Source organism: Coturnix japonica, chromosome 12, assembly GCF_054131305.1.
Source record: "Coturnix japonica strain WE chromosome 12, WE-NBRP24, whole genome shotgun sequence".
Classification (NCBI taxonomy): Eukaryota; Metazoa; Chordata; class Aves; order Galliformes; family Phasianidae; genus Coturnix; species Coturnix japonica.
Window position 1 is genome coordinate 19,122,557 of NC_140674.1, and position 26,863 is coordinate 19,149,419.

Below are 26,863 nucleotides of genomic sequence, written 5' to 3' on the forward strand. Positions count from 1 at the left end.
GGGATAACACGGAGGGGGCGGCACCGGGAGGGGGGAAACGGGCCGAACCGGACCGAGGAACGCAGAGTACAGTGCTGCTGTGCCGCTATGGGCATGGCAGGAGCTGCAGTCCACGCAGCGCTGTTATGTGATAGCGATAAGGACACACGGTGCTTCTCATAGCGCTTCTCACGGTAAAAACGGTGCCGTTAAATGAGTGCAGAGCAGCGGGTACCAGCACAACAGCGGGCAATGGGCGGTGCTTTACCGGAGCAAAATAATGAGCCCGCAGCTGGTGTTTCCGCCCGGTTTCGAACCGGGGACCTTTCGCGTGTTAGGCGAACGTGATAACCACTACACTACGGAAACGCCGCTTGGTTCGCACTGCGCAGCCGCTGCACTGAACGTTGTGCCGCGCCGCCCAACAACGTCGTAGTGCCGCGCTCCGCCGAACCGGGACCATTATGGAGCTCCAAGGCTCCGGGTCCGGGTGAGCATGTGAACGGGCGGTAGAGCTGCCCCGCAGTGCCGGTACCGAACCCCGCAGTGCCGGCACAGGAAGGGGCGGGCTGTGTGCGGGGCAACACGCGGCGGGACCGACCGACCGCGGGGCTCCAAACTCCCGCCACCATCCCGGCTCCTCCCACTCTCCTCCTGGAGGCCAATAGCGGCTCTATCGGGAGCCCGGTGGGCGTAGACGAGGAGGCTACAAGAGCCCCCCGCGGGGTTCCCCCACACGCGTGGCGGGCGGCAGCTCCGCTGTTCCTAACCCTAATCGGGGATAATCGATGGCGCCGTCGCCGCGCTCCGTCCGCCCGCCCGCTGTTTTACTCGCTGACTTTCAGCGGGCGATGCGAGCCGCCCCAGGGGGAGGAGGGAGGCGGGAGGGGATCGGGGCGCCCCGGCGGTGGGGATGAGGGGAGGGAGATTGAGAAAAAAAAAAGGGCCGAAAAAGGCTCTGGGACCATAAAAAAAAACGTCAGCGAGGGGTCCGCTCTGCCCACCCCGCCCTGGGGCTCCCCGCTGTGGTGGCCGCGGTCGGCCGGCACCCGCCATTGCCGCCGCCAAGAGTTCGCCTCTGTCAGCGCCCGGCGGCGCGCGGGACGAGCAGCGCGCGGCCCCGCGTCCCCAGCAGAACAAACGGGAGCGGCGACCCCGGGATCCGAACCCGGGATCAACCCCCCGCGTCCCCTGTAACGTGGGGCAGGCGGACGGCGTCGCTCCCACACGCGCGGCCCCGCGAGCAACAACGTTGGGGCCGTTGTTGGGGCCGTTGTTGGGGCCGTTGTTGGGGCCGTTGTTGGGGCCGTTGGGGCCGTTGGAGCCGTTGGGGCCGTTGGAGCCGTTGGGCCGCGCTCTCGGGGCGCTGTGAGGAGAGAGCCGAGGGGCCGAGCAGGATGAGCTGTAGGGAGCGGGGCCGGGACCCCCGATGGGAGCAGGGAGGCTGCGATCAGAGGCCGCTCCTTTGTCCCCTAAGGAGAAGGGCCGCCATCCATCACCGCCCGCAGATGGGGCGAGTGTGGTGCGAGTCGGGGTGAGAAGAGTGAACACGAGGTAACGCACGAGGCAGCACGAGAGAGCACCAAGGGGGTATTCGGACGGTGAGGGATCCGCTCGGGGCTGCTGGGCCCTTATCCCAGCCCGTCCCGCTCCGTATGTTGAGCTGCGGCCCACTCGCGTGCTGGCCATGCAGGACAGAGCCCAACCGAACCGGCCCCTGTGCGTGTGGCCGCTGCCATCTGCTGGGCCTGGCGTTCTTTGTATCCCGTTCCTCATCACATTGGGTACTTGATGATGTTTGAATTGAGCGATGGGCACCCATTGCCAGAACATGTGGAAATAAAGAGGACTGTGCATGGAGATGTGCCGGTATTGAGGGTAGAGCCCTCATAGCAAAGTAACACCTGCAGAAACATTGTTCCTGAGCAGCACTCTGCACTGGATACTTTGTTTGAGCTGTTGCAAAGCCCAGACGGGCCGATGCCCACCGCCATTTTCCAAATGAAACCCCTCGGATCAGCAAAGGACCTCGCCATGAACCTGCTCTTATAGCATTTACGATGCTTTCCCCCCATTGCTTCTGAAAGAGACGATGCGCTTCCCCTGCCGCCCCATGCATGAAAAGGCGAAGGTATGTCCTGCATGTTGTGTACTGGAGAATAAATGTGTGGAAGCTCAGAACTTGGTCTGCTGTTATTACTGCTGGTCTCCAGTAACCACCAAAACCTCTTGCAATGGTGTTGCTTTGAAGGCTGCCGCAAACGTGGCTGAGTCTGCCCCCTACTGCTTCTGAGCCAGGAACTGAGCCAGATTTGAATTCCACTGTCTTTATGGGTCCCTTCAAGGTATTCTATGGTGCTATGAAAGGAAATGCATCTGATGGCTCCTATGAGCAGAACGAATCCAGCAGCAAAAGGAGCTCCAGGAGATGCGGAGCTGTGCCATGCAGAGCTTGGACCACGTGGTGTTCATCAGTGGACGTTCTTCCCTTCAGAACGTGAGTGATCCTATTAATACATCCAGTCTTGTGTTTATTTGTTTGCTTTTAAATCTCATGGTTTTCTTGAAGCTTATATGCGCTGAGTTTGCCATATAGTTGTGTGACAAAGCAATGTGAAGAGGTGATGATGTCCGGGTGCTTGTGCTCCATACTTTGTGATCGTGCTTCATTGCAGCTCGTGCTCTGTGCTGCCATTTGATGAGCTGGGCACTGGGGTTGTCCTGACTCACCTGTTGTTGGGCGTCACTGTCTTGAACTTGGCACAGAGAAGTTGGTTTGTTCTCTTAGTAAGGCATATGGGGAACTTTGAAGGGTGTCTTGCATCCCCTTAAGGCATTCAGATGACTTTTGTGTTGTCAGGTTGGTTATGTGCTAAGTGCCAAAGGTGACATAGCGATTTCTGTCATGCTGGTGTTAAGAAATGGTGTCACCATACTGTAATGTGTATAGAGCTGCATCCCTGCTGCACGGCCGTGTCAACTTTGTGTGTGTTTCAAAATGCCCAGGAGGGCTTTTGTTCTTCATGGCTTTGGGTAATTGCTCCCTCTCTGTCCAGAACCTAAAAGCAATAGCTCAGTGTGGGTTAAATCCCTACGGAAGGGATAAGGGTGCCGCAGTACAATAGTATGGATTCACGTGTTGTACAGCTTTATGTGTGAACTCAAAATACTCTTTGCTACTTTTATTTCTTCTTATTTTTCTCTCCATGTGAACAGCAGAAAGGCTCAGAGCTGCTGAGAGATGCTGTGATGTGTGTTTTGGTGTGTGCTGGGTGGCAGTGACTGCCCCATGGCTGCAGCTGGACTGTCTGCCTGCTGTGTAGCTCTTGCTCAGAAAGGTGTAATTCTCAGTTCTCAGACGTGTGCTAACAACTTGGGTCTATCAGGATCTTTGTGTTAAGCTTTTACTTTACATGATTCAACCCAGCCATTGTGACCAGAGGAGCTGTACAGAACAGAGAGTAAAAGTGGGATCTGTGTATAGTTCCCAAGTAAATCACACCTAAAATGAGAATGGCTTAGTTGTCTCTTTGACTTTTTCTGTCCCTGTTTGATTGAATACTGTACTTGGAAGCTTTCAGTAGAGAAAGCTGCTCTCCTATGGTTTGATGAAGCCCATTTTGCCTTTCTCCAGTGCTGTGAAGGTGTGTTAGGTCTGTTCTTGCTGCTGATAATCTTTTCCCAACAGTAGATGGCAATAGCCGTTCATTTGTGAAGCAGGAGCTGAGCAGCGCTATGGATTTTAATGTGTAAGTTGGATCATTCCTGGTTAGGGATCCTGAGCAGAACGATATAGAAAAACCTTATTTTTTTCAAGTACAGGCAAACTAGTGTTAAATACCAACCCTTTTCAATTAAATTAGCTTAATTCTAATGAAGATAAACATGTTGTAAAATCCACTTAAAAGTAAGACATGTGAAAGACACACAGCAAGGTACTGCAGTGAGTTCTCATCCCTCCACAACAAGGTATTACAAATGCATTCTTATGTACATTCTAGCAAAGCTCAAGTAAAGAACGTGAGTTAAACAGGTTTTCACTCCTTCACAAGGTTGCTCAGAGCAGCCATGATGCTCATGTCGTGTTTGGCTTAGAAGCTACTTAGAGATTGTCTTGTTGGCTTGAAGGACTTTATTTGCTCTTCATTGATGTTAGGGTTGAATTTGAAACCTTTACACTCCTGTCCTCCTCTCCCCCCCAGTAAATAAATAAATAAAATCAGAGATCAGCATTTACAGTTCTTACATTTCATTTTTTGCTTGTAGAAAGGCACTGTATAATTTGAAACTAGAAGTGCAAATATTGGCTTTGCCAATGTCCAGCAGTGTGGTGCAGGATAAACCACCCTTCCCATTTCTCACTTATTTGCTGCTTGCTTTTGTGGGATGTATATTTTGTTTCCCAAAGGTGAACATGGGAGGTATATGTGCATGAGGAAGATGGGCACCTATAACGTCCTTATTATCAGGTTACTGGGCTTTGGGGATCACACAGCTGCAAACCAAAGTTCTCTGCTTTATCACAGCGTTCTGGTTTGCAATGATAACGACTTTAAAGGCTGTTGTTTCTCTGCTTCTGCTGAGAAGATAATCAGACTTCTGTACAATAATGATGGAATATTGGCGTCTGGGAGGTTTTGGTAGGAAATATTTCAGCGCAGCAATTAGTATCCAAGTGAAGTTGTTTCTTTGCAGTGTCTGGGTATCTACTCTACAGTTGGGTGCCCCTCTGTGCATGGTGGGGGACAAAATACAGCAGGAAGGATAGAAGCTGACAGAAATGACAGGAGTTCAGTTCCTAAGCTGTGTTTGGCTGCAGGTGTGTTGTGCTGGGCATGTCACCTGCCCCATCCATGGGATGAAGGGCAGAGGCCCTGGGTGAGGAGGCTGCAGTGCTGCTGTCCCTCCAGCTGCAGCCCCCAGCTCCACGCCCTGCTGCAGAGCAGGCTGCTCCTGCGTAACGCTGTCATTTGTGCTGTGAAGCCAGGAAAGTGCCCCACTGCACACTTAGACCTTCTCTCTCTGCTTTAGCCTCTGAGCCTCCTAAAGAGTGGAATTCCATCACTTCTTTCATCACTCTAATATTCCTTTAAACAACTGTATCATGGGATCTATTGTACTTAGCTACGCTGTGTCTACCGTACAGTCTATGTTTTTCATCACAGGAAGCAGCTTGAACTGCTTATTACACATGGAGTATACATTTGTCTTCTTTTAGAGCAGCTTTATATCATTCAGCTGGCTTTATGGCCTCTTCTGAGCCTAGAGATAAGTATGTTTAAGTATAATCCTGAAGTTTTTATCTTCTGCATCATCAGCCTGCACTTTAGTTACCACTTCATGTTATGCTTCTCCAGGCAGCTCAGAGCAGGCTTAGCTTGACAATTAGGGGAGTGAACTGGCAAAACTCTTCTCAGTTCTCTCCCTTTCCTCTCACTCTTATCTTGTTCTCTAAGGTACACATTTTTATCTACGTATTTCCAAGAAGGTGTTCAATTAATAACTCAGACGAGTCAGAGCTGATAAGATCTTTTTATGTATTAATTTAACTCTTCCTTTTAAGAGGAATGCCAGAAAATCAGTGTTTTCATGTATTCTCTGTTTATTTTGGCTGCCTTTGTTATCCTGGTGAGGTTGCACTCCGTGGCCCTTTGATTTGACTCCCAAGAAATTATCAGGGGTTACAGCAGTGGGCTCTCAGGTGGCTGCTTGTTGCCATATGGAACAGCAGTTTTATTCTGGATTAATGTTGATTCATTTACAGTGGGTTTTTCTCTTCTTAATTTATTTACAGGAAAAATAAAAGTCAGATAAGGGTAAACATGCAGACCCATGCCAGCTATTTAGGATCTAGAAGTGCACTGAGTTTTGTTACTTGGTTTCTTGAGTTTGTGTTTTTCTGGTGACAAGAATGATGCAACAGAGCAGGCAACAAAGTTAATTTCAGTGGAGCTAAGAATAAGGCTTTGTGAAGAGACAGCTCTTTGTCTGATCAGGGCGGTCTCAATTAACAGTTGCCCACACTGGTGTTTAAAAGCTCCTTCCTCTTTCCTTAGATATGAATGAGAATGTTGAACATCCATCTCTGCTGGTCTTGTGGCACGTTTGAACTTGCAGTAGATGTTCAGAGGAACTGATACTAGAATAAATACTGCCAACCCTTCCCTGCAGTTTAAATGCACCTGGTCCCGAGTAGTACCTCCATCACTGTCACTGTCAGCTGTGAGGTGCAGGATCAAGCAGTGAATGGCAGACACCAGCACATTCACAGGGGAGTCCTGCTGCTGGTTTTCCTTGTGAAAGCAACAGACCTTTCAGTCATCATCTTCTCTGAAAAACATACAGAAATCTGATAGAATGTAAAACTGATGTTATCCAGTACAGAAACTGCCGTGGAGTATAGAAAAAAATCTACCAATTAATCAGCCTTTCAACATTATCTCTTCTATCAAGTTGGTTTTTTATTCAGCCAGCGGAGGACTTTCCATACTGACATTTTCCCATGGGAATGCCATTTCTAACATAACAAAGTTGTATCATCGGGGCAAAATGTTGGTTTGCATCCAGTGAGGATCACAAACAGATGTGGACTAATGGCCAAACTACAGCTTCTGTGATTAATATTGACCACCGTTTTAATTGCCAATCTATTTTGTGGAAATCTTCAGAGTGCAAAGTCCAGGTTTAATGACCTTGGGGATATACTGCAGTGCTGGAAGATTTCCAGTGCTTTGCTGCTATTTCCAGGTTTATCTTGGTGCTATCCTTGGAGCAGATGACATGTGAAGCTGCAGGTGACTCGCTGGCTTGCAACCCTGCTGTGTTGTAGGACTTGGCAACAGTGTGGTAACGCTAAACTTCTTTATAATGCAGTTTAGACTTGTAACATAAGGCAGTTCAGGTAGTGTTTTAACTGTGCCTCTCAATGCTGAGTTCTGGCCAAGTGCTTCACACTGTTCAGAAATACAGTTTAAAGAGAAGTTACTGCAAAGGGAATAATCCATTAAAAGGTGAAATCCTGCCTTCTCCAAACCAAGTCCTATAGCATTTTTATTATATTTTATAAGTGCCGCAAGGCCTTCTGGTGTTATCCTTCTTAATATGTGTGTGATGTAACAATGATTAAGAACAAGTGCCTTAGCCATTATTCTCCCCATAGTCCTTCTATGAATCTATTCAGTTTGACTGATCTTTGGCTGGTTGCTGTAGCAAATAGCCTCAAAGTAGAGGTAAGACACTGGCATGGCTTAGGCACTGAGCAACTGTGAGCAACTTACCCAACTGAGAACGTTACACACAACCTCTTGGAGTCAGATATTTGGATCTGTTATTTAGCAGCTGTTGCTGCTTTTTCATGGGAATTTTCTTGTCATAAGCGTGCCTTTAAACTGTCCCTCTCTAGTAAATAAAAGAGAGGTACAGAAGTTCATTGGCTGGAGACTTGGGAACCAAATTTGAAACCCAAAGGAGATGTAATTGAAAGCACACTGGTGTTTCAATGAAAAGACATAGGTGTGGGGCTGTGAGCAGATCCCTAAGTACCGTGTGCTGCTTCCCAAGGAAGAACGTGGGCTGACAGCACTCCTTGTGGCGTGCTTCAAGGACAGACCTGAAAGGCTTCTGTAAGGCACAGCCATCAATCTCCAGAGGGATGTTCTTGTACACCAAGCACAGCACTGTGCAGCTTTCCAGCGACCTTAGCACTCCAGCCAACATAGGAGCTTGCTGTAGTAATTACAGATTACATTAAGTATCAAGTAAAGCCAACAGCCAACTCCTAGGCGAGCCTTTTATGCATTATTAAAATCATTTCCTTCCCAGAATGTTCAGGCTAATAAAATTGAATTTGATAATTCAATCAGTAAAAAGTACGTCTAAAAGAAATTTGTCTTTCCAGATAATGTACCAAGAAATCCTGTGTTTTATGCAACACTTAATGTACCTAAGTGTTGAAATAATGCCTCTGCTGTACATTGACAGTTTCAGTTGCACGTTCTCTGAGATTGCCTTGTATTTTTTTTATGACTCTATTTTTTGTTAATAGCTGTTACATGTTAGATGTGCACTGCAATGAGATTAGCAATCTGAGCCTGTGGCCAGCTGATATTTCAGCAATTAGAGCATAGAACGTGTTTGAAGTATGAAACCAAAAGGATTGCTCCTAAGTACCAAGAAACGAGTTCTCTTTCCTGAGCAACTGGCTCAGTTTGTTAGGGGCTCTGCTATACATAGACAGCAAGGGGCGTAACAAGGGAGGAGGGAGTGAGCACTGTGTTTGTAAGGAGACTCTTTGCTTCTTATGTTGCCTTGACTTGAGATATCTGGTTGCCTTAGTGGACTCCTAACATTTTAAGGTACATGCTATTCCCATATAGCATATACAGCATCTACAGAAAGGTTAATATTAAACAATATCATACATCTGGGTTAGTATTCTTCCCTCGGCCTAAATGGTCCAAGACCAGGCTGTAAAGCTGTCAGCCCACGAGCTGAGCTTGCGCCGAGCATCCAGAACGTGGTGCAGAGCAGGAGGACATGCGGATCTGGGTAGGTGGTAAAACAATTAAACATAAATATGGCTGGGATGGATCGGTTCCATGACAATGTATTTTACACACAGAACATCATAGCTACAAAAACATCTCTTTAATCACTAACTGGGACAGTGATGTAAGAGCCCTCCCTGACCATGTGTAGATGCATCAAAGCATAGGTTCCTGGGTTTTTATAAAGAAAACAAAGCTTCTTGAGATGACGGACTCAGCCTGAGTCTGTACTGTTTGCTGCCCCAGAAAACTTACCCAGAGCAGCAGTGCATTGCTGGGAGCGGGGCAGAACCTGCTCCTCTGTTCTCCCTGTGTGGGTAGATGTCCCATTCCAGTGTATTAGAGGCTTCCTCAGAAATGTTGTAATTGATGTTTTCCACTCGTTTTCTTTCTCCGTTGGTTCTGTATGTTGGTTGAGTCGCATTTCCCCAGCATCCAGATGTATGCACGAATGCTGGAAAAACTCACTCTCATGCATAATGAAAGAGGAAAATTTCAGGGGAGGAATTTATTGGCTACGGTCTCCATTCCTGCTCTATATCTTGCTCTACAAGCTCCCACAGCAAGTGAGTGGTAGAGCCAAGAATAGAACAGCACTTCTCCGACACCCAGTCCTGTGCCTTAACCCCTGCCTCCCGTGAGAAATTGTGCTTCGCTTTTCTGTGCACTGCAAAGATAAGATCATACTTTATTTTGGTGCACAAATTGATCTCCAGGGTGAGTGAATAAAGTTGGGAAAAGGCCAGAGAATAACACGGTGCAAACAGTGAAACATAAGGAGGGTATATATATATATATACACACACAATGCTGCAGCTTCTCAGCCTGCTGAGATATTATTTTGATTTAATTGTATCTTAATTCTTGAAATTCTTGATCTCTTTGTTTTGAGCACACCAACTCCAGTGAGAAAGCAGGGCTTCTCAGCTGGCATGTCTTCAGGAGCAGCTGAGGGAGGAGCTGTGCCTGTGTGCAGGGGTTGTTCCCTCCCTGCAGGTACAGCTTTGATGGGATCGTGGCAGGTGCTGAGAAAAAGCATTTGGAAGAAGTTGGAGATGGCACAGGTTGGTTACAGCATTTTGGCTGCAAAGCACTGCTTGATGTCAGCGTGAAACCCTTAACTGCTTCCAGTGTTCCCAATGGATAGAAGGCAGTGGTGGTCCCAGGCAGTGCTGGGTCAGCACCCCGACTGCTCAAATGGCCACTCCTCTAAATCTGATCAAGAAAAGAATACCCTTCCCCAAAATATCTACTTGCTTTGAAACAAGCTCAGCTGATCTGAGGGCTCACGTTACCCTTTGCTTTCATATCCACCAAATCTTACATCAGATTCATGGCTGCAGTTGTGCTGAACTAACCAGCTCCTTTTCAGGATTCCTCCTCCAGAAAGACCTTGAGATGCAACATACTGGGGGGTTACTATGAAAGGATTTAAACAAGCATTTTTTCTTAGTTTTTTGTTTTTAAAGCAACAAAGTAAACCTCAGGTAAGGGCAGTTTCCTGATTAATTTTAATCTCTCACCCCTTGCTTCTGTAAAGAGACTTTATTTGATATTAAAAGTGGAAGCATTCCTACATTTGTATAGGCTGTTTTTGAAGGTGGATATCAAGTGAACTTTATGCCCTCCCCTGGATCTCACCTCTCTTTTAAAAAGCACATAGATTTGAAGTGGAAATGTTTACAAAAGATTTAGTTCCAAAATCTCTTCACACATCATAAATGAGTGCATATATGTACACATATATGTGTGTGTATATAGGTATGTAAGAAAGAAGGTAGGAATTGCCGTAACAGGGTAGTTACGATGTCACAGTAGTTTTTTGAGTCCTGTAACCACACTCATTACTTTTATGTGAGCACATACAATGTGAAATGCACAAATACATCTGAAGACCAGCGCTGGTTATTTTAGGCACCCAGTGGGGTGGGTGCACAAGCAAGTTGCTGGGGTAAGTTGAGGCATGAGCTTATGGCACCACAGGGACACAGAGATCCTTCTCTGCTGATGGTAAAATAATACATTTGCTCACTCGCTGGCTAGAAATGATTGAGAATTTTTTGGCAGTGCTTTTCACTCGGGAACTCTTTATTTCTCACCACTGAAACATTTGGTGGGAACATGCCAGTTTCAGTGAAACTTCTGTAATAAAAAGATTGTTTTCAGGCTAGAATTGAGAGGGAGTGTGCTCTGACTGTGTCTGAGAAAGGGACTTAACCCCGAAGTCTTTGCTTGTCCAGAAAGCTCCAATGCTGGTCATGGTGTCCTGCCACCAGAAATGCAAACGGAGCACACCTGCCCAAGGAAGCCTCAGGCTGACTTGGCTCTTCAGCTTCATGAGCTTTTTGGTTGCTGTAGGGAAAGCTGAAGGCTGAAATAAAGAGCACGCATCAAAGAGGTGCGAGAATCAGGCACCTTCTGAATTATTTGTGAATCTCAAATTCACCTCTAACAGAAATCTTAATTTCAGGTTTAACTTTAATAGATTGAAAGTTTTATTTATTCTGGGCAATTTTTACTCAGACTTTGATAGTGTTAATTCAGCAGGCGCTGGAGGGTTGGATGCTGTGTTCTGTTGCAATAAGCATGTTACATCTAAGCATCATTTCCTCTTCCCTGCTCTCTTAACTTTTGTTCTGTTGTGATGTTATTTGCATGTAAGCTACAGCAGGCATCAAATGAAATGTTTAATTAGAAAATGTTACTGGAGGCCCAATTGAGGATCAAAGATCATCAGAGATTCAGTGCCTCGATACAGCAGCAACGGGTGCCTTAGAAATAGGCAGATGGGGTTAGATTAGATACTCATTCATTTTAGCCTGTTTACTTTCTCTTAGCACTCATTTCAGATATCGTAACCTGTGAGAAGTTTTCAGAAGAAATAATGATTTTTAAAGTGAAAATAAAAGGCTTCTGGTTTAAACAAACCTGATTAAAAAAAAATGGAGGTAGGAAAATGAGACCTTTGGAATAAACCTGACCAAAAGCATAATAAACACCGACTGCGAGCAGAATCCAAATGCTCATATAAATCCATTTGTTGTAGCAAACATTTAGTCTAATTTAATCTTTGAACGTACTACTGCCAGAAAGAAAAGACTACATGGGCTTTAATGCTTTAGTTACTAAAAAAATTCAGCTTCAGCTATTGATGCTGATAGTATTTCCCACAGAAAAGACCAATTTAATTATCTTTGTCATCCATCTCAGTGAAGTCTGCACATGTGTATTATTTACAGATCCTTCTTCAAGTGATGTTACCACCTGGGCACAGCAGCAGAGAGAACTGGAGCTCTGGGAGTTCAGAGCTGGTGCTGTACCCAGAGGGAAGAGATGCAGCGTGAGCTGCTGGCAGAGCTTCGGCTGCTGCTCAGCTCCCACGGGGGGGCCTCCAAACAGGGCTCCTCAATGTGTTTTTACCACCTGTTCACCTTTGTTTTACTTCTGAATCACTTGAATTATAAATTACTCAATCTAAATGGCTGCTAGAGAACAGTGTTGTGTGTTTTTTAAATTCTTCAATGCCATACTTAGAAATTATTCCAACAGTTCTTCTGGCTGATAAATAACTAAGTTTCTTTCTAATGCATTTTAACTCTCAGCCAATATGTGCAGAATGTTATCACTTTTTATACGTTACAGATAGGAAGGGTGGAAATGTGGCTTTAGAGCTGCTTTGAGCTGCTGCTAATTTCCATTAATGTCATTTCCATTAGTGCCATTGCCTTTTGCAGTCTGCACGCAGCTGCAGCGATGGGGTCTGCCAGGAGGAGCACTGCAAAGCTTCCTTCCATCCCTGTGGGTCCAAACAAGATGTTAATGGGACCAAGATCTGGGCAGGACAGCAGAGCAGACCTGGGGCTTGTTCCTACTTATCTCTGATGTCTTTCTTCCCATTTATTTTTTTGTTTGTTTGTTTTTTGACTTTCCGTTTTTCTTCCTTACCCCAAAGTGGCTTTAGAAACACAGGAGCAACACAAATAAATGCATACGAGTCAGTCTAACCAGGCGTGCTGCTGTCAGAACTTCATTATCCTTCATTATCCAAAAAACCTGCAAGTCAGGGAGTAAATGACAGCAGTACAGGGGTTCACTGTTACTTCCTGGCTTTTATATTAAAAGAAATATTTGGGAATGCCAACAGAAAGCCCAGGCTCCAAAAGTTGGCACTTGGTACTTGCGTTCAGTCTTGGGAGAGAACGTGGCTTCCAGAAACAAACTCAGTTTAAACATCCTTATTTTCAATGGAAACAGACATCTTGTTTAAATTCAGAGGCAAAAATCCTGGGGTTAAGTATAAGACCCACAATTCAATTTGCATGTTGAGTAATCCAGACTGTAATAGCAGCTTTGTCATGTTAAGGTTAGGTCTTTCCTGTGGCTGTTCAAGTGGGCTCTGAAGACTTTTTAACATGTTGCAGGATATTGAGGGGGGAAGGTCTGACCTCCATCCATTTCTTCAGACACACTTGTGCAGGTTTCATCACGCTGCCCGTGTCTCGCACGTGGGACCTCGCTGAGGGCAGGATAGGTGCCCAATTGCCTACATACAATTTCATCAGGAAAGGTGTATGATTTATTGCCCTGTAAAGGGTTTTGACACGAAGCCTGTGAAAAGAACTATATAAATGCCAATACGATATAAAACGTCACACAAATACTTTACTCATTAATTCCGACCCTGTGCTTTTGTACTGGAAAGAAATGGGAGTGAAATGTGAACATGTTCTTTATGCATTAAAGGGAAAAATGGGTTTGTGGCTATTATAAAGGCTGATACGTTAACCTGTCTTTGCAGTCCCTTTAAAGGAAAGCAGAAGGAAGCCCTCTCTTCGCTAGCAGTGCTGCTACAAATGAAAGCAGATCAGGGACCAACAAAGAGAAGTCCCACATTCTTGCTGACAATCCTTGGTCAGATCCTGCTCTCGCTGATACAAAGAGCTGATTTTATTTCTGACTTCTGAAATTTCATTTCTTTCAGCATTACCAGCCAGAGGCTTTTCTGCTGTCACTCCGTTCCAGCCGTCCCCTTATATTTAGTCATGTTATCTCACTCAAACAGTGTGATAACCAAAAGCTTCCCCAGCTCCCCTGGCACTGAGCAGCCTGCTCTCAGTGTAGTTCCAGCAGAAGGAACCCTCCCAGGAGAGCAGTGCTGCCCTGTTGCAGCAACCTGGTGCTTGTTACACCATTTCCTTGTGGGCACCGCCTGGGGAGGGCTCCAGTTCCAGCTCCCAGCTCCTTCCTTGTGCAGAGCAGTGGGGGGCTGCTGGGTTGGGGGATCCAGAGAGCTCCTCTCCTTCTGCAGGGCTTTTCTCACCTTGCCTGGGCATTCTGTATAATGGGAGCCAGCCTGGCCCTCTTGGTATCAGTCACAACTGTGGTATCAAACCTTCTCCCAGCACAGCGGGGCTTCTTTTAACCTGCTCACATCAGCTTCAGCCATTGCCGAGTACTGGGGTGCTTTACTTCATCCCTTCATTTTTCTTTCAGATTGCTTTTCGAATTTCTTTCTGTGTTTCTCTGCAATTCTGATTAGTTCTATTTCTGCTTTTAATAGGATGTTCACTTTCGGCTGATCTTTGCTGGCATTTTTCCCTTTTGATTTGTCATACTATTAATTCCCCGCTGTTCAATGTTTTGTCTACATTCAGAACATGTTTGTTTTTCTCTAGTGGCCTGTAATTATTTTCCCCTCCTCCTCTTTAGTTTTTCCTCCTACATCTCCATTGCTGCTACTTTAAGAGCCGCACTGAAGATAATCCCTTGAGGATGTGAATACAGGATTTTTTCTGACCTAACAAAAAGAGCTTTAAGTCTTTGACAGGAGCTTGTCCTGAGGGCACTGGTTGTACCTGTAGTAAATAGAAATAATCTTTAAGGCTGCAATGTGGGATCTCTCCTGCACGTTTGGCGCTGGCATTGCCCTGCCTTCTTGTAGGACATTGCTGAGCCAGATCCTCATGAGAGAGGCTGTCTGTACCTCTCTGGAACCTCTTGTAGGGCTTTTGGGATTTCCCTGAGAAAGGCCAGACGTTTGGTTTAGACTTCCCTGCGTGTTCCCTAGAGACAGAACCCTTGGTTTGGTCAAGCTTGCCTCTGCTTTAGATGGAGCTGTTTCCAGTGTCACTTTGGCAAGACAGGACAACTCCAGCTCTACTGCAAATTCATCTCAAGCCCTAGAGCTGCGTTTATGCTCTCATTCTCCGGCCCCCCCTCCCCTCCCCTCCGGCTCCGCTCCCCGCTCCGTGCAGTTCCTGCTCACGGCCGCAGGGCGGCGCCGCAGACCGCGGGGTGTCGCGCAGCGCGGAGGCAGGCGCAAGGCCCCGCGCAGCGATCAGCGCAGCGCAGCGCAACGCCGGCCGCCGCTTTGCCGAGCGCTCCCATACACGGACTCGGGGGCTCCGCGCTCCGCCGGCGTTCGGTGCAGGGAGAACCGAGGGGGGCTTTGTGTGAGCAGCGCAGGATAGGAGGAGAGGGGCGGGGGGGGGGGGAGGAAAGCGGCCGTAAGTGGGTTTGTTAAGGAATCCGGTAAGTTATAGGAAGCAAAATTAAATGTCTGGTGCTTACACGACGGCGGGTTTTACAAGGGAGAAGGAAACTGTGCAGAAAATGCATGTGCTTTTATTGTTGGTTTTCATTGCCTGGATTGCGGTGGATGCTTTATGCTACGGAGAGCGAGTTTAATTGAAGCAGATCGCTGATTCCGTATAACAGAGGGCACGGGGGGTTTGTTTGCTTTTGTTTTGTTTTCGGAGTTAACCGTTTCGGGGACGAGAGGCGGCCGGGACCGCGCTCTGCAGCCGCCGAGTTCGGAGCCAGCAAATAAAAACACATGACATGAAAACAAACACGGAGCGCTGCTATCACAGCCTCCATCTCTGCCTATTATTTTCCCTCGTATTTGGACCTTTTTTTTTTTCCCCTTTTCAATCGCATCTGTCGCTCCCAGCCGTTCCCAGGACCGCGGAGCAGAGCGGACAGCTTCCATCTCCATGTGACCACCTCGGGACGGGAGGCATTTTCCACTGGGAAACTTCGGAGCGGTTTTCTCCCTTCCTTTCCTTTCTGAAAAGAAAACGTGCGCTCTTCCCAGCTATTAAAGCCTCCGCGTTTGTCTTCAGACTTCTCGGGTTTATCCAAACTTTTGTGTGTGTGCGTGTGTGCCCCCCCATCCGCCCAGTTGTAAAGTAGCCCCATCTAGCAATGATAAATATCCCTGTTGATCACTTGATTGATTACCTCTCGGAAAGGTCACGCGGGCTTGCAGTAATTTCCTTTTGCCTAAGGCTCCCTTTTCACTTTTACTCCCGCACGACAGCTCCAAGTATACAGGATCTTTAGTTTTGATTTTAACCCCTCAAGAGCTCCCCGCAAACAATGCTGCGGCCACAGCGCGGAGGGGAGCGGCGCTGGGAGCCCCCGGCTCTCCCGGGGCTGAGGATTCGGATTTAAACAACCAGACAAGCTATTAATTTACCCATGCTACCCAGGGTCCTGAACCCAATTAATTTCTAATAATTACAGCCCAAGGGGGCTGCAGAGATCCCTCTGCCTCTTTCTAGCCGTGCCACTTCGCGGCACCGAGGTCAGCGTATAATAATAAAGTGTATATTTTGAAAGTGATCAGCAGAACAGTGAGTTATTGCAATGAATGAAAATTGTTTCCATTTTGGCTAATTGAGCCCACGGCTGAAAGCCGGGAGTTGTGAGACTAAATAAAGGGGACTGTTTCATTTCAACGTGGGCTGGAAATCCCTGCGTTGCTTTTCGGTCACCCAGCAAGAAGCTTAATTTCTTAACAGCGAACCTGAAATCAAGCGTTGGGTAAACAGTATTAATAATTGCATTACAATGATTAAATTAATCTTACTGGTAGCCAGGAGAATATAGATTGAGGCTGAATAACGCCATGTAAAGTTCACTGCACAAAGACAATGGCACAACAAATACCTCGATGAAGAATTCCAACTTTTCTCCAGGCGGGCTGCGGGGCTCGTTCAATTAGAACGTAAGGAAGGGAAAATTTCCTGTGCTGGGGAATGCGCCGAACCCCGGCGTTTATTAGAAATCATTTTATCCCTCCCTCCAAAAATAAAGATCGCCGTGTGCCGGTGGCAGACGGGCACCGCTCGCATCCCCGCACGGGCTGCAGCCGAGGCTGCGGCGGCCGCGGGAACGAAACGGATTTCCAGGGGGGTTCTCCGGGACCTTCAGGGGAGGGGGCCGAGAGCGGAGAGACTGAGGCGGGCGGCACCGAGAGCAGCCGGGGAGGGGGCGGGGGGCGGCCGGGGGCGGCGAGGCACCTGCCGGGCTCCCGGGGCCGCTGGGACGGCGGGCAGGTGGCGGTGACGGGCGGCGGGGTCAGGGCTGTGCGGCCCGGGAAAGCCGCAGCTGGGAGCCCACGAGTGTCCGCCGTGGGTGCCGCCCGCAGGGCTGGAGGGGCGGCCGAGGAGGTGGATTTGGAGGATCCCCCGCTGAGAGTGGGAAAGGGAAGGGGGAATTCTCCAAGATCGCCGAGACTTTTCGCGTCTCCCAGAGGCGCGGGTCGGGCCGGATGATGTTTTAGGGTCACGCTCGGGCGGCTCCGCTCGGAGGAGCGCTGCTCTCGGGCAGGGTTTGGGGTCGGAAAATGCCCCGTCCCGAGTATAAGCCCCCTCAGCCCGGCCCCGAGCTCCCCCCGGAGCACAACGGCGGCTCCCGGCCGGCACCCCGCGGGGAGAGGGGCGCAGGCTGCACCCCGCTATGCGACACCTCCCAACAATAATGCCAACGATAATAATCACGGCAATCCCAAATCGCCAATTAAAAACAACGACGGCATCGAGTGCGGCTCCTCGGGGCGCGCTGAGCTCCATGAGCCGCTTTGGGGGAGCAGCGCAGAGCAGCGCAGCCCCCGACCCACGCGTGGGGGGATCGCGGATGGGGCGCGGGGGGCGGTGAGAGGCAGCGGGTGGGGGAAGGGGCGATGCTGAGGATTTGGTTAAAACAAAAAGTTGAGTGGCGTGTATGTACTGGCGCGGCACCGAGTCTGAAAGATTGTAATTTTCTTTTATGGTGTCTGGCAGGATTTGCAACAGATATTAATGGGAACATAAATAGCGCATGGAAGGTATTGAACAAAACTGTTTAATGCAAGGAGGTTGTACCAGAGGAAAATCTATACGTAGTTTGGATTGATTCATACCTCGGACATCGCTATCCCCTAAAGGAGTTCCCAATTTCAGAGCGCTCCTTCTTTGATTGGCAAAGCCTGTAATTAAAACGCATGAGAGCGGTCGGCGTTGCTGTTCTAAAATCGCTTTTTCTGTCCAACTGAGTGGAGTTCAAGGTGGGGAACGTGTGTGAGGCGGGCAAGTGTGCGATGTGATGAGCTGCATACGTAATTAAACATAATCACATCTCTCTGCCTGTACGTATCCAGAGATCTACGGTAATTACGGCCGGATGAGAATAAACTATCGAAATGTTACAAAATAGCCAGAGCGGCGTGAATATGGCATAGAGTCTAAAAAGAAGGGGAAAAAAAGAAAAAAGCAAAAAGAAAGGGGAATAAAAAGCCAGAAAGAAAGTGTCATTCCTTCCACTCCGGCCCTGCCCGGCGGAGCGCGGATCTCCCGCTCCGTCCCTGCGTGGGCTCACACACAGCGGGATCCCCACGGGCTCCGTCCCGCACCCGGCGGCGGCTGCGCGCGTCGTCCCGGCCCGGTCCGGCCCCGGTGCCGGCTGTCAGGGTCCCCTCCGGCGGTGATGGATCGCTGCAAACTTTTTTTTGGCGGCGCTGAAATGTAGAAGAGCGGGGGGGAGCCGCCCGTGCGCATGTGCGAAGGTGTCCAAACTGACAATGCTGGAGAGATAGCGAGCCGGGATTGAGAGAAAGGGAGAGTGTGTGTGCGGGAGAGGGAGAGGAGAGAGGGAGAGGGGGAGCGAAAAAGGAGGAAAAGCTCCGGGAGGAAAAAAAAAAAAAGCCCCCCCCGCCCCCCACGCCGGCATCGGCCGCGGGACTGGCAGCATGCGATCCAAAGGCAGGGCGAGGAAGCTGGCCGCAAGTAGGTGCAATCCCCCTTTCTCTTGGCTTTTCCCCCTCGCTCTCTGCCATGTTGCATAGACGTGTCTGGTGCGGCGCGGAGCTCCCCGCAACCTGCAGCATCCCGGCCCGGCCCGGGGGAGGCGGCGGGGGCCGGGGGGCTGCGGCGGACGGAGTCGGGGCCGGGGCTGGAGCCGACGTGGGGGCTGCGGGAGCCCGGCGGGAGGTGGGGAAGGAGTTGAGGAAAAGTTCAGTGGCGAGCGCTGGAAGTTGCTGCCGCTGCCGGGGGCTGGAGGGAGGGGGGGGGGGATCCGAGAGAGAGAGAGGGGTGCGAGAGGATCCGAGTCCTATAGTGGGCGCTGTCGGCCGTCTGTAGGGCCGGGGGCCGAGGGGGGGTGAGGGTGGGGGGTTGGGGAGGTGTGTGCGTGCGTGTGAGTTCGTGTGCGTGTTTGTATTTGCGTGTGCGCGCACCGAGGGGCGGCCGTAGCTCGGCGAGCCCCGGGCACAGGTAGCGGACGAGACCCCCTCTAAAAAGCGCTATTCACCCACGCGAGGTGATATCGGCGCGGCGCGGGACAAAGCAAAACGAGCGGAGCGTGGGAGCGACACACGCGTGGGGTCGCGCGGGTTTTGCGGGGGGTTTTGCTGCAGCCTGAGCGGAGCAGCGCGGAGAGCGGAGCGGAACGGCGGCACTTTGCGCCATCCCTGCGCGTCTCTGCTTCGGCCGCTCCCGAGGATCCCGCCGTCCACGCGCGAATACCGGGCGGTTCAATGACTCGCCGTACGCTCGCTCCGTCCGTTTCTCCTTTCTGATAGGGATCTTGCTTTAAACTACAGCGTTTTCTTTTAAAAGAGGGACTCCACAAAAAAAAACCAAAACAAAACACAAAACTTGTCCACCTTTCGTGTCCTATTTTCAAAGCAGCTGATGTCTTTATTTCCTCTGACACATCTGGGCAGTTGCAGCTGATAGCCATGGCGATGGCAAAACAACAGGCGGGCAAAAAGACAAAAAAAAAGAGTCAGATGAAACGTTGCATAAGTTGTGTGACGCAAAAAGCAGCTGCTTATTTACTCTATATTCGTGAAGGGGGGGAAAAAAAATAGACAAGCGTGGAAGCGAAAGATCTCTCCGGATCCTCCTCGGCTTCCCCGCGAGCCGTAACAATAACAGCAGCAACCTGATTTCGATGTGGCGATTTTCAGTCGGGCAGCGCGGCTCCATTAGGAAACAAACACCCGCTGAACCCCGGCCCGGCCGCCCCGCTGGGCTCTGGGTCCCCCCCCCCCCCCTCATCCCGTTGCCCCCCGGTCTCAGCGCTGCCCTCCCGCACAGCTCCAGCTCCGCACTGAGCGTCTGCCCCGCCGCCCCAGCAGCGCTTTCCCCAAACCACATGTGTTGCGTTCATAATCCTTCGCTCACAACTCTCTCCGATAGGGAATCGCGGTTAAAAACCCGAAATTTTATGTGTATATATTTTATTTTGCTTTCCGAAAAACTCTTTTCTTTTCTGCCGAATTGCGGCTCGGTTTCACGGCTATTGGGAGCTGGGCTGGCGGCGACCCCTGGGCTTCAGCGGGGAAAGTGAACGGCTTCTCGCTTCGTTCTTTCGGGGCCGGGAACAGAAAAGTTTCCGCAGCCTTCACCCTCCTCGGTGGCAAATCGCACAGATCGGGGCCGACAGCTCCTCAGCACTTCACTTCTGTTTTCTTTCTGCTCGTGAAATAAAACTCGCCAGGCTCTGTGCCCGCCGCTGCTGCTCATCAAAGCGTTTCCCTCTCAATTGAAGGTGAGCATTTTCTCACCCTCGGCGTAAAATGGCTAAAAAACCCATTTCTGAGTTCCGTCCGCCCTGAAAATAATAAGAAAAAAACAATCAGAAAAACAAAACAAAACAAAACAAAAAAACCCCAAACCGGAAAGAAGGAATGAAAAGTGGCTATTTCAAAACTCCAGCTTTAGAAACGTGGGGAAAGATGAGAGCTTGCGAAGGGCGGCCGGCTGGGAGCGGTGCGTGGGGCTGCGGGGCACAGAGCGCGGATCCGGCCGGGCTCTGCCTCCCGCCCCGCGCTGCACCTGTGCGTGGACATGCGGGGCAGCCCCCGAGCCGCTGCTTTTCCCCTGCACGGAGCTTCCGTATCCCCGAATAACCCCCGCAGCCGCAGCCCCGCAGCCGACCCGGGGCAGCCCCCGCCACCCAGTAGCCTCATAAAGAGACAGAAGGTGATCAGATTAGGGGAACACACGGCGAGAGGGAGGCACTTGTTACTTTTACACTTTATCACCACTTTTTTACAGGCAATTTAGTGCAGCCAAGGTAGATCCAGATCCCTCTAACCATCTGAGATAGTAAAATAACACTTTCCTAAGTTTCAGCAGGTTTTCCTGCGCCTGTAATTTGCTTCAGTCCAGTACTTAAAAGCCTTGATTGAAAAACAGAGCCGGCGAGTTTATTTGCCTGTTTAAGACTCAGTCCGGGAATTTGTTTTCGAGTAGGGAGAAGTTTGCCACGTCCAGGCTCCCGGCCCTCGTAGCGAGGCCGTTTATTTGCCATTACTTCGCCATCACCCACCCCTACCCGCGCCTGCACTGCGGTCGCCGCCCCGAGTCGGTGCTGGAGCCCGCGGCGGGGGGAGCCGGGCCCCGCTCCGCACCGCTCCGCTCCGCACCGCCCCACGAACCCGCGCTGTCCCCGGATGGCTTCTGGGCGGCGGGCTGCAGGACGGGAGGTGCGGGGGCCGGCCGAGACAATCCCATTATATGCTGGGCACATTTTCACGAGGAGCTGAATTAACCCTTTTCAGGATGGAGAGTGTGCGTGTGGCTTTCCCTCTTTCTTCCTTTCCCTCTTTTTTCTTGCTTTTCTTTCTTCCCTTCTCCCAGACCTCTCCTCCTTCTATTTATTTCCTTCTTTTCCCTCCTCTTTTCTTTCTTTCTTTCTTTCTTTCTTTCTTTCTTTCTTTCTTTCTTTCTTTCTTTCTTTCTTTCTTTCTTTCTTTCTTTCTTTCTTTCTTTCTTTCTTTCTTTCTTTCTTTCTTTCTTTCTTTCTCTCCTTCCTTCCTTCCTTCCTTCCTTCCTTCCTTCCTTCCTTCCTTCCTTCCTTCCTTCCTTCCTTCCTTCCTTCCTTCCTTCCTTCCTTCCTTCCTTCCTTCCTTCCTTCCTTCCTTCCTTCCTTCCTTCCTTCCTTCCTTCCTTCCTTCCTTCCTTCCTTCCTTCCTTCCTTCCTTCCTTCCTTCCTTCCTTCCTTCCTTCCTTCCTTCCTTCCTTCCCTCCTTCCTTCCTTCCTTCCCTCCTTCCCTCCTTCCCATTTCTCTTCCTCTCTTTCCCTCCCTTTCTTTCTTTCCCTTTCTCCTTCCCTCTTTTTTCTTTCCTTCTTTTTTCCTTTTCCCCCCCTTTTTTTCTCATTTTTTTCCTCTTCTCTTCTCTTCTCTTCTCTTCTCTTCTCTTCTCTTCTCTTCTCTTCTCTTCTCTTCTCTTCTCTTCTCTTCTCTTCTCTTCTCTTCTCTTCTCTTCTCTTCTCTTCTCTTCTCTCTTTCTCAATTTCTCACTACTTTCCTCCTTCCCCTCACCCTCCATTTCTCTCTCCTTTCTCCACCCCCAGCCCTCCCGCCCCACACATCGCTCCAGCCGCTGCCTCCCGTCTCTCCCCGCCGCCCCCGGCAGCTGCCCCGGCCGCGGTGCGGGCAAGGGGAGGTTGCAGAGGGCACGGCCGGGCCCGTCAGTGGCACAGCCCCGCTGGAAATGAAAAACGTAACCCGTGTTAATTAACGCTGTTTACATGGGGTACAAGAAACTTAAGAAATGTTTCTACAAAGGGGAAGGAACTGTTTACAAAACTCTTTCAAAAGTGTGACATATTGCTGCAGTTCCAGCACTAAAAAGCCAAACACACTTACATGCCTTTGAAGTCGGCTGGCTGAGGCAACATTATTTGACTCGGCTTCAGCTCTTGCTTGTGGCTATAACTAATGGCTTTTACCTATTTAGCGGCGGGGAGGGGCGAGGGCCGGGCGCCGCGGCCATTGGGTCTCTCGGAGAGGGGGTTGGCTCCCCGCCAGCCCTGTACAATGTCAACATTGAATATTTGAATTCCCAGACTCTATTTAACAACTTTCTAAATAAATAAACTCATTGTGTGTCTGTGTTTAAAATTATTTCACCTCTTTCATAAAAGCTGCAGCATCTTATTACACCGACCTCTTAGGCTGCTTTTCCCCCTTTTCTCTCCAAACAAACACAACCAGAGCTGAGCGTGGCTTTTTTTTTTCTACTACCTTCTCCCCGTTCCTTTCCTTTTGTCCCCACGGTGGGAGCCGCTCGGCCCCCTCCTGGCGGTTTGACTGCTGCCAAAGTTGTGTCCCTGCTCGGTTCGATATCCATCATCTCTGCCAGGGACCCATGTGAGTGCCACTGCTGTGCTGTGCCCTGGCCGTGCTCCATCATTCTGGCTGCCGGGCCACAGGCAGGCTCCAGGGACAGCTTTCCTTGTTGTTGCCATAAATGGCTGTTAGTGTTCGTCTTCACCTATTCACCCAGTTATTGACGTGTGGATGTGTCTGTGCTCACTGCGTATGTGTGCATTTGTAACACACCTTTCTATTATTGCCAGTTACACTTACATATATAGAATGCTTATATATGTTTGTGTACAGACAAGTAAAGAAAACAACTAAATCCGTTTACTCTCTGCAATTGCACTTACATATGTTCTGGCAACCACAGCTCCTGTGGGTGCCTGCAGCCCGTGCACATCCGTGCTGCCTCTGAACTGCTGTGGGTTTACACAGGGAATGCAGGCGTGGAGCTGACACACACAAGCCTATATGTTGTTCCCTGGCACGTTTCCCAAACACATTAATTGTGCACTTCCGTGGTGGAAGTATTCTCCGTAAAGTATTTATTGACTTCACATGTACATAAGGCTGTTTGGCCAGAGGAGACATTTCTGGCTGTCTTGGGGGGCAGAGTCCTCTGCTAAAGCTGCTGGAGAGGGACGTGGAGGAACTTTAAAGGTCCCTTCCAAGTCAAACAGTTCTGTGATTCCATGACTCTCACTCTCTGTTAGGACAGGATCGGGATGGAGGGGAGCACCAGAACTTACTGAAGCTGAGGTGAGGGCTGGGCAGTGGGGAGCAGCGGGTTCTGTACATGTCAGCTATTGAAGCTGTGTCTGCAGCACTCACCCTGCTTTGCTGCAAACCGGTTTCCAAACAGATGTACTGAAACTTTGGAAGGGCCTGTTCAGACACTCAGGTTTCCAACTAAGAATTCACGATATTTGTTTATTTAAAATTTAACAAGGTTTGCTGTCATTTTTGGAGCAGCTCAGTGCTCTTTTGCCATGATTTAATGTAGTCGGTTTTACATCATTGTAGTTTAGTTAGGCAAGGCTGGGAGCTCCGACATGAAAAGCAGAAGGAGGTTTAATCACACATGGCTTTTCCAACGAGCAGATACAGTGTAATATTACCCAGTAGACAGAGCTGGAGCTGGGCGAACGCAGATTAGAAATAGAGTTTATATTTAAGTAGTGAAGGTATTTAACCATTAAAACAATTTACGAAGGGCTGGGTGGATTTCAACATCACTGGAATTCCTTTGTCTTAATTAAGGTTGGCTGTTTTTCTAAAAAGATATGGGCTAATCCAAACAGGAATTAATTTAGGGAATTCCTGTCGCTGTTATACAGGGGGGCAGAGCAGACCATTCTTCTTGGCATCCTGCTTGGTGCACCTAGTTAGAGCAGTGCTCATATGGAGGTGTAGGATCAAGGATGGGATCGCAGGAACAAACTTAAAAAACCTAAATGGGCACTGAAAAAAAAGTGGTTCAGCACAGGAGCACAGTCTGGCTCAGAGGGAGCTGCTCTTTTCCAGCACTGCTGCTTCATGGTTGCATTACAGCTGTGCCCTATTGCAGGGGTGCAAAGTGAAGATGCCAGGTGGGCTGTACAAGGATGGGAAGGAGAAATGTGTGCACAACGGGGTTAGGGCATGGAGAAGGGACCTGGTCCTGGGGATGCAGCTCCTGGGTACTCTGCAATGCTGAGAGCGGCTGTGAGCTGGGGAGCAAATCAGGACTTTGGCTCTTTGCACTGTGATTTTAAATAGTGAAATTAAAATGCACAGAATATAAAGCAGTGTTGCCCCGTTGTTTGTTGGTTTTCTGCTCCCCTCCTTTTTCTGTACTCGTGGGCTGCAGAAGGGCAGAGCTGCTCTGGGGCTCTGGGAAGAACAGAGCTGGCTGGGAGGAGGGAAGGCAGTCTGCAACGAATTTTGTATTTGGTGCTAAATGTGTAACAAAGAGAGAGAAATGTGAGCTAATCCAGCTATAGGAGCTGGGAAGTAAAATGCAATTCATTTTATTTCAGGCTTTCACAATGTGGTCTGTTTCAGTGAAGCATTATCTTCTAAACTGGGATATATGCAGCAACATAAAACCCTACTACTTTAAGGCAATGTTGAAGTTTGATCTACAAAATAAAGGAAATTCAAAGTTAAGGCTGAAATGTACCACATGGCCTCTGTGTCCCAGAAACACCAGGAGGGGAGGCAGTAGCTGCAGGTAGGAGCTGTGCCTGAAGCCAGCCTGGATTCATGGCATGAGCCGGTATCTGCCCTGAGGAATATGTTTGTGATGGTCTTGAGGCCTCTGCACATCTGGGCCGATCTGATGTGAGCTTTGTGGTGGGAGGATTGCGGCACGGAGCTCGATTTACACACTAGGAACCCACTATCCCCTATGGCACCAACCGCTTTTGTTTAGTAAAACGTTATATTGGGGTGAAATTTTTGTACAAAACAGAGATGCACACGAGTTCTAGCTTTATTATTTACATTTCTCTATCTTCTGTCAGGAATTTCTCATACGTCTGAATGCGCACACTCTGTTTTAGCCCTGTTCATACTCTGAATATAAATTGCTGTAAAATAATACGCAGCATAGAAACTGCTGCACAACTGCTGCCCTCACCCCCTGACCCCGGCCATATTCCGTTGCAGAGCAGCACTGCTCTCTTTTTGATTACAGTAAGTTATAAACCAGAAGAGCAAGGCTGCCATGAATAGGTTATTTTTGGCCATCAGATCACCGATTATGTCTAACATTTCAAAAAATGTGAGTTCTGCCAGTTTGATCTCTGAGAGGGCTACAGAAAATGGGAAGCTTTGAGACCGCTGTAACATCATACTGTTTTGTCTGCTAGATATCATTAGATTACCAGAATCCTGAGAACTCCGTATCGACCAATCTAACAACGTTTCCCAGGTGGCTTAAATTAAAAAAATTAGCGCTAAATATATTTTGTATAATGCAATTTATTACGGCTGTTTATTGTGTGCAGAGGGAGAATGTTTGGTTTCAGACCTTCCTGCATAACACGTGCCCTCCTGCAGCTGGCGGGATACACAGCCCTTGTGGTGCCAGCCCAGCACAGAGCCTGGCTGTGCTCTGTGCTCTGAGAGCTGTAGGAAGGCAGAGCCTCACCTGCAGAGCCACTAGTGTGCTGCACAGCATCTGGGGCAGTGCTAGAAGGGGGGTACAACGTGGTAGCAGGACTCAGAAGGTTTTGTGTCAGAGGGACAGGGGGACTGTGCTGTACCCTAGGGATGTTTCTCCTAGATAAAAGACAAAGGGGGACATGGCTCACTGAGACTGACATGTCCATGTCCAGCTCCTGCTGGGAAGCTGTGACAGTGAGCTGGTGGCTCCAGAAAAAAGTCCTGCCCTCCTGTGCTTTTTTGCACGAGGATGATACACAGCAAGAGTGAAATCATTGCTCAGTTAAAATAACCCCCATCCCCTGCCTCCAAGCTCCTTCACACATGTATTAACACCAAACTGGCACAGTTAACGGAAAAAGGCTTTGGATTTTGGAAGCTGAGTTGGCTTAGTGATAGCTATAGCCACCAATAAAGCAGGGTCTGGCCCTAAACCCAACAATGGAGGGGGTCTGGCTGGGGCTCCTCTGCCTCCTGCTCCTGGGGCAGCTTCCCCGCCCCAGGTTGTGCTGACATGCTGGGTACCTGCCACACTGAGGGCTTGCTGGGTACCTGCTGCAGCATCAGTGTGCAAGGTCATCCCCAAGATCTGACCTCATGCAGGAGTCATTCCAGCCATCTGTATGAAATACGAGCATTGCTGATGGGGCCATGGTGAGCTTACTCCATCTGTTCGGCCATCCAATGGAGTGGTGACAGACATGGGATGTGGTGCTGATTGGGGAGGGGGCCTACCAGCCTAATGCTGCATCTTCTCAACAAGTATTTGCTCTGCTTAATGTGCCCAGTACATCCAGCATGTGCTGCTGTG

At 49.2% G+C, this 26,863-nt stretch overlaps 1 protein-coding gene, 1 long non-coding RNA gene and 1 other non-coding gene across 24 annotated transcripts in view; 1 reads left to right on the forward strand and 2 right to left on the reverse strand.

Annotated features, from left to right (window-relative positions):
- Positions 1-275: 275 nt before the first annotated feature.
- TRNAV-AAC (transfer RNA valine (anticodon AAC)) lies at positions 276-348 on the reverse strand. The gene has a single exon. It is a non-coding gene; the product is annotated as a tRNA-Val (tRNA).
- A 983-nt stretch (positions 349-1,331) lies between these two features.
- Positions 1,332-26,863, forward strand: part of MECOM (MDS1 and EVI1 complex locus) — a 313,281-nt gene continuing 287,749 nt past the window's right edge. For 9 of the 21 annotated variants that reach the window (XM_032446644.2, XM_015871997.3, XM_085513316.1 and 6 more), the window contains exon 1: positions 2,006-2,476. In XM_032446644.2, the coding sequence (XP_032302535.2) occupies positions 2,350-2,476 (127 nt within the window). In that variant the 5' untranslated portion in view covers positions 2,006-2,349. Of the gene's footprint in view, positions 2,477-18,336; positions 18,575-26,863 lie in introns of those variants that run through there. The other 12 variants (XM_085513313.1, XM_085513318.1, XM_015871994.3 and 9 more) reach the window with 5 other exon arrangements.
- Positions 20,015-22,524, reverse strand: LOC107306892 (uncharacterized). Of its 2 annotated transcripts, none has more exons than XR_014933401.1 (2): positions 22,450-22,524; positions 20,015-20,405 (listed from the first exon to the last, which is right to left on the reverse strand). It is a non-coding gene; the product is annotated as an uncharacterized LOC107306892 (long non-coding RNA). The 2 variants fall into 2 exon arrangements; XR_001552294.3 differs by lacking the exon at positions 22,450-22,524 and adding an exon at positions 21,132-21,272.